Consider the following 7,768-nt stretch of genomic DNA (forward strand, 5'->3'; position numbering starts at 1 on the left):
AATTTCTCTAATCCGAGAAGAAAAAAACCTAAATTAAAATAAGCTTTTGAAGAAGAAAGGAAAAATGAAAACCTAAACTATACCAACAGTAAGGAAGTGAACCTACCGATTAATCTTAGTTTGAGTTCACGAATTGATCAACACCTCAGAAGATCTTCATAGCCGGAGCTCTTCACCGAACCACAGATGAGAAAATGAAGAAGAAATGGATTTGGTTACTGCTTTTATATACTTGAGGGTGTTTTCGGTATTTAAAAATACGTTCCCATATGTTCCACTTGTGTGCAGGACCAGGACTTAAAAAGTTGGGTCTATTTTTCTGTTTTCTTTTTATTATGGACCTCCGATTACTGGACTTTAGTGGGTGGACCTGCCACTAATTAAGAACACTATAATAGGATCTATAGGTAATCTCTACGTAAGAAAATTATTTAATTTATAATCTCGTAAATACCCTCACCGATATTAACTCTACGAATGATAACATTCTCCTTTCAATTTCAGATCCTAAATTTTTCTCTCTCTTCTCTTTGTTCCTCTTTCAACATCACTAGATTCATAACCACCTCCGCCATCGCCACCACCCATCGCCGCCACCACCCATCGGCGTCGCGACGAACAGATTGATCATCCAAGAACATCAGTTTGTACTTATTCATACTTTATCCTCTTCTTCTTCTTCTCCATTTTTTAGGTTGTAGTCAAAATTATATTTAAAGATCTGAGTAATTTGGTTTTTAGATTTCGGTTTTGGGTAATTTTTTATTTGAAGATTTGATTGTTCAATTCGGTTAGTGTGTTCATCATTTTGTTGTTATGATTTTCGAAGCTGATTCAACTTGATTTGTTTGTAGCATATAGCTCATAATAAGATTGAGTAGTGATCTCTCGAATTTGGATTTTGATAGTATTTTTGGGGTTTCTGTTTGTTAACAGGGAGAGAAGATTGGTGTACTTGTTGGTAGAGTTAGTGATTATGTAAGGATGGTAGACCCAGTACCAAACATGAAGATTGTTGCGTTGAGGTTTAATGAGACTGCTAGAGTTAGGATTTTGAAAGTTGGTGGAAAGTGTTTGACCTTTGATCAGCTTGCTCTTAGAGTTCCTCTTGGAAAAAACACGATATGTTTGTTTAAGATCTTGATTCATTTGTGTATTTTGGTTTTGTCATTGTTGTATGATATTTGGATGGATTTGGTACAGATGGAATTATTTTTAGTTCTTTAATCTTTTTACCCTGGGTATGTTGTGATTTATTTGAGATGGAAATGATGATTGAACTGTTTTCAAAGGTTTGTTAAAATTGTATTGGCATATAGTTGACACACACAATTAACATCAGTATCTACTTATGATCGTCTTATCTTGACTTAAGTTATGATTTTCATCTTTTCTTATTGAACTTAAGTTGTGTTTCTGCACTCACAAAGAACCTAATTTTAAGTGTTCATGTTGGCCTTACTCCATCCATTTCCACATTAGACCAAGTTTCATCTCATATCTTCTTTATTTATTGCTAACTTGAAGCTTCTGATAATTTAATGAATTATTTTGACATATTAGAACAGTTGAAGAAGGAGGTACCTCATGATGGTGCCATGTGTGACCTTCTATGGTCAGTACCTGAACACATAGTTAATAGTGGGGTTTAAGCCCTCATGGTGTAGGGTTCTTGTTTGGTGGAAACGTGGTCACATATTATAACCACACATATAATTCCCTAGAATATATTTGTTGGTTAGTCCAAATTATTGTTACAGGACAGTATTACAAACTTGCGAAAAAAAACTTCATTCCATGCTTGCACTTCATACCTTTGGGAAATTTAGTTTTTGCGTACCAGTGGTTGTGCAATACAGGTTATGGGAAAATAAATTCTATGGATTTCTGTTTTTATGGAATCAACTCCAATTGTTGATCTCATTTATAGGATCAACTCCTGTTATTGATCCCATTTTTGAATCAACTCCTATTGTTTGGGATCAACTGTTGTTGTTTCCATTTATGGAACCAACTTTTATTGTTGACATCATTTCCTTGGATTAGTATAATTGTGACGGACTGGAAAATTACGTCTTTGGCGCGTTGCCCCGCAGGTCGTAACTTTCCCGATGCGCCATGATGATGCTACGATCCGGGCCTTAAATCTAGGCAAATGTACGTTCATTCGTCTTTGCAAGCATGCTCGTGGAGCATGATGCAGCCAATTTAACTTCCACACCGTTCCAACTCACCCTTGGTCCGCTAAGGGTTTATTAAGAAAATAAAGACTTCCCTAAAACGGAAAAAACGGCCTTTTGAGGCCCTAAACGATGGAATTTGGCTAAATTCTGGTGACCATGTGGATCTATAAATCAACATGTCTTGATCTTTGGGCCATTTCTCAGCAAAATGGACTCCTTTTGAGCTAAATTATGACACTCGGGTTTTTAGCCTATGTCGAACGCCTTGATAAGAAGTATGAGCATCTAGTGAATGGAATGCAACTTGTCTCATCAAGTTTGGCCATAATCATCTCTTGCATCGAGCTACCGAGCCAAATGATATGAGAGGTCAGAATGTCCCAATCATCTCACAGTTAGATGATATGAGCAACAAAGTGTTGGACCGGCAATGTTGCAACTCATTGCGGCTGCCTACGTACTCTTCCCTACTCTAAAAGGATCAAGCACATACTGTAGTTCATCCGCGAAGGGACAAGCAACTTAAATTAACTCGTTTACGAAGTCGTGGCTAAGCAATAATAGTAACGGCCTGGTCCGTATAAGTCGTTTCGTCAAAATGCACAAAGACTGCGCATTATTGGATCTGTAATATGGCATAGTGATGTCTAAGCATCAAATGCTCTTTCGTAAGGCTACGGGACTAATAATGAGCCTTAGGCATCATTTATACTCTTCAGGCTAAGCTTTGAAGCTTACTTGGTACATGGTCCGCAAGTGCACCTTCAACCAACTACCCCTCCCTATATATGTTATATTGCAATTTCTACAAGTATGGAAAGGGGGACAAAATTGACATACCTGCTTCACTGAGCAAGTCAGCAACAACAAATCAGATGAGCAGTGGTGGAGCCAACCACACCCATCCCCCGGGTGCTTCATATTTTTGTCTTTAAAAATTTGTCATACCTTTCACATTAGAATTTGGTAACCTCCTGTGACAGCGTTGATTGACATCAACAAAATCTCCACTGAACATAGTTGTCTAATCCATGAACCATGACCTTATTCATCCAAATGTCATACCGTGTGATCTACACATTTGAACCCGATCATCCAATTCCAGTTCTCGTTTCTAATTAAACTTTCTTATGGGTCATCAAAATTTAGTCTAGTATCAGGAAACTTCGTGTTAAGCTAGTTATGTGGTCACCCAAGAAACGACCCTAAAATAAGAAGAAAGATCAACCAACAAGTAAAATAAAATAATCCTCAACTCAAAATGAACTTGTGTGCAATTTCTTGTTAGGAAAACAATTTCCAATTTATGAGCCATGAGTTTCAAACTCTTTAGTCCACAAAGTCCACCACACCAATTTTCCATTCAAATTTCTTGCATCCTCAATTTCAAAATGTAGAATCAAAATCAAAACCTCCCAATTTGGACCCAAACCTAGTCCTAAACTAGTTTGTAGTTTGTAAATAACTGCTCAGCAACATATCTCTGTACCTCGAGTCCATATATTATGAACCTCCTAGGATGGTTCCCTCTTTTCCCAACATACACGAGATTGGCTTGCTTGAGTGCACCAAAATCCTCAGCTGACCCGTCAATGTTCCTCTTCCGTTTTCAACTCTTATATTCTTTCTCTGGCTAGCTGGCTAGTTTCAATACATAGTGATCAAGGATCATTCTTGATTCTTCGACTCCTCTTGATTGATAAGTTGCTCCGTATGGGCACTATATATATCTGCAGCCCTCCTACCAACATTTCATATCAAAACATAACCCTTTTCTTTCCCCTTTCAACCAAGTTACGAACACACTCATTTCAAGTCCAAAAAACATACACATAATCATATAAACCGCAACTATCCATTCGATAATATGGCCAGTAGTAGAAAATCAGTATGCATCATCAATTCTAGTCTACTAGTTCCATTTTTTCTTCATCTTCTTCTCCTACTTACCTCAACAGAAGCTCGCCCCCTTGAGCAAGGCGATTCTAATTCCACAGGAAATGTTCAACAAGCACTTCTGAATGGTGATATTAAAGTGTCAGGTCCTAGCCCTGGTGGTGAAGGTCACAGTTTCAAAAATGTTGTTCAAACCATGGGGGGAAATAAGGTGGCTGGTCCGAGTCGTGGGGGTGAAGGTCACAAGTTCAAAACTCAGCAGCTCCGAACATTTGGGAGGATTAAGGTGTCAGGCCCTAGCCCTGGTGAAGGCCACAAGTTCAAAACACAGAAGCTCCAAACAATTGGGAGGATTAAGGTGTCAGGACCTAGCCCTGGAGAAGGTCACAATTTTAAAAATGTTGTTCAAACCATGGGAGGAAATAAGGTGTCTGGTCCTAGTCCACGAGGCGGTGGCCATCACAATGGCGTGGCTAAAATTCACAAATCCAAGCGAGATTAATTGAGGACTGGTGATTAAAAGGATTAATTGAGTCTCTTACCGCAACGTCGAGCAACAATTCATTTCATTCATTTTTTTTTTATCTGTGTTATTGAATTTGCTTCTAAATTAACAGGCAGATCGAACACAATATTGTATCATGTATATGAAAATGTTAATCTGTACAAAAAGCTATCCTTCATTAGAAATTCTTTTATAATCCATAAATTAAAAGATTTATAAAGTATTCGAATCTATATTATGAGGGACGATGGTGTTTGACTACATCGACGGCTCTCTATAATTTGGACACATAAAAAACGGTCCAGATTGAGGCACCTATTTAAGTTATTCAATTACATTTCTGGCATATAAAGAATGGTCCAGATTAATTCACATAATATTAATTACCTTAGATAATAAATTTATTTAAGATTTATTTAAATAAAGAAGGGTCCAGATTTATTATATAGATTTATTATAAATCTTAGGTAATTAATAAATCTATATAATAAATTTATATAGATTTATTTAAGATTTCCATTATATATTTTAGACATAAAGAATGGTCCAGATTAATCCACATAATATTAATTACCTAAATAAGGAATTTAAATTGATTGCTCATTAATTTAATATCATTTATTTGGGAGTTATTCCTCCAATTTAGGCATATAAAGAAGGGAATTGTCCATTTATTTGCGAGTTACTTTTATTCCTCTCATAACTTAACTCTTAATTTAATCCTTTTTATAATCAAATTCCTATCCCAAAGGTTCATCATTTGCACAACTTTATTCCCAAGGTATGATTCACTATTGTTTGGGTTGATTAAGATAATTGTTGTTAGTTTTTCTCTTTAATGTTAATGAATTCATGGTGCCTCACGCCTAAGTTTTATGTCATTTATGCAGTCAAAAGATACCGATCAAATATTGTATTTGATTAGTTTAGTTTCTCTTTGATTCTTTTCATCTATCTATATTATAAGGGACAATGGTGTTTGACTACATCGACGACTCTCTACAATTTGGATACATAAAGAATGGCCCAGATTGAGGCACCTATTTAAGTTATTCAGTTACATTTCTGGCATATAAAGAATGGTCCAGATTAATTCACATAATATTAATTACCTTAAATAATAAGTTTATTTAAGATTTATTTAAATAAAGAAGGGTCCAGATTTATTATATAGATTTATTATAAATCTTAAGTAATTAATAACTTCAGAACGCGCAATTGGGGGATACGGAAACTAATTGGGAGATATGAATTACTTCCCCCAACCAAAGGTGTCTGCTAAGGGGTGTTTTTTGGGGCGAAAATACTAAAACACCCTTAGATTAATTAAAAAACATTATGAAAAGACTGTTATACCCTCCCCATTAAATTAAAAACTTAAAATCAAAACCAAAAAACAAAATCAGTTATCCTCCATTTGATTTGTGCCGGCATACTCAATACTTAGGGTTAGGTTTTGAATTTTTTTTTTCTTCCATCTTCCTCTCCTCTTCTTCATCGTTCTTCATATACTCTACGATTAATCGTTAAACCAAAAATTTCTTCGTCGATTAAAACTAACTCATAAGAATGCCTCCACGAAACAAATCAAATGCCCAATCGAAATCAAAATCGATTGCTCAACAGAAATTAAAGAAAAGGCTTGCTTTGATTGCTCAAGAGCAAGAAAACGAAGAACAAGAGTTATCGGACGATCAATTACTCAGAAATATGACTTCTGTGAGAAGGTAAGTCATTTAAAACTGTTTAATTAGTGTTTCAATCGATTTGTATCAATGAGTTTAGGTCGAAATCGCGAAACCCTAAGTGAAACAGTTGAGTTTCAGAAATTTCGGCACTCATTTTAGTATGAAGACCACATCGGAAACTAGGATATGACTCGTGCCGTTATTTGGTTCGGAATGTTTACTTCACTTGTTCGATTAGTTATATTATTGTAGATCATACTTCTTAGGAGTTCAATGTGGAATAAGACATCGTTATTGTGACAATTTCGAAAGACTATGAATTTGTATCATGTATATTACTTTGTAACATTAGTTGTTAGTGTGATGGACCTGATGGTCGATCTATCAGCAATGAAAACTTTTTCCACCAATATTTTTATGTTTCTGAAGTTGTAGAATGTGATGGTCCTATTGCTATACCGCCAAATTATCACTTATTGTTTTTCTACCCATTTCAATCATTCGATGATGTCTGTGAATGCAGTTCAATTACTTCGATTTACTATAATTTTTTTAGTATTCCTACTTAAAATTAAAGTGAATCTCCAATAATATTATTATTAATTCGGTTAGAGCGCCAATTCGTATACGTTAACCCAGAAAACTCAACTACATCTGTGTCTCCCATTAAAGAAATATCACGGTTGCTAATCTTTTCCCGTCATTCGATTTTTGGCTCCCTTTGTCATTGCTTGAATAATTCTCTTAGTTTTTCCATTTGGGTTTATCAGTGTAACCTTCAAAGACAATTAGTGCAATATGTTAGTTTCTATTGGTACTGAACGGCTATTAAACCTAAAACGTGTTTCAATTATGGTAGCCTTTTTAAATTCCTATCCCGTCGGCGGTCAACATAGTTAGGAAAGAGGTCATGTATTTCCAGGATATTTTTTGGTCTTCTTTTATGTTCTTGGTGTATGGAAATTTTCAATAAACTTTCATTAATCATAAATTTTGCAAGCGATACGTGAAAATCTGATTGATACCATCAGATTTCAACCAAAGATTGTGAAGTAACACATGAGAGGGTGCTCTGTGATCATTCTATTTTAAAATCCTACATGAAGGATGTGCCAATCAAATCCTCATACGGATATCAGTAGGCATAAGCTGATCAATCAATGGTTCTTCATGTTCTAATGCAGTTTGTTTCATCCAATATAATTCAAAACCAATCACATCCTCTTGGAGTCTTAGGAGTTAGGGTTTTAAAGTATGGATCTTAAAAACGGTTTCTCTTCAGATTTCGTGTGAGTAAAACTTTTGCTTATTGTCAGATTTCTAGACAATAATGCTCTATAAATCTAATGCGAATGCTTCTAACGATCCGCGCCATAACAGTATACCAAAAACCAAAATGGTTGTTCTCGAAAATGTATTTTTGTCTGACATTTCCCCAAAAAAGAAAGCAAAAACTTTAAACATTTAAGATATGCCTGCACCCTATGAAGAGATGT

General features: G+C 35.5%; 1 protein-coding gene and 1 long non-coding RNA gene across 2 annotated transcripts; both read left to right on the forward strand.

The window, feature by feature from the left end:
• Positions 1-480: 480 nt before the first annotated feature.
• On the forward strand, positions 481-1,332 carry LOC113286137. The gene is made up of 2 exons (XR_003329129.1): positions 481-647; positions 937-1,332. It is a non-coding gene; the product is annotated as an uncharacterized LOC113286137 (long non-coding RNA).
• A 2,532-nt stretch (positions 1,333-3,864) lies between these two features.
• LOC113286138 lies at positions 3,865-4,639 on the forward strand. The gene has a single exon (XM_026534840.1). It carries the CDS (start codon positions 4,051-4,053, stop codon positions 4,579-4,581), a length of 531 nt encoding a protein of 176 aa, XP_026390625.1. The 5' UTR covers positions 3,865-4,050; the 3' UTR covers positions 4,582-4,639.
• Positions 4,640-7,768: the final 3,129 nt, after the last annotated feature.

Source organism: Papaver somniferum, chromosome 6 (genome assembly GCF_003573695.1).
Source record: "Papaver somniferum cultivar HN1 chromosome 6, ASM357369v1, whole genome shotgun sequence".
NCBI classification, from domain to species: domain Eukaryota; kingdom Viridiplantae; phylum Streptophyta; class Magnoliopsida; order Ranunculales; family Papaveraceae; genus Papaver; species Papaver somniferum.

Excerpts from the sequence above, each read along its gene's own strand:
- LOC113286138 (XM_026534840.1), top strand. The coding sequence starts at position 4,051 with ATGGCCAGTAGTAGAAAATCAGTATGCATCATCAATTCTAGTCTACTA.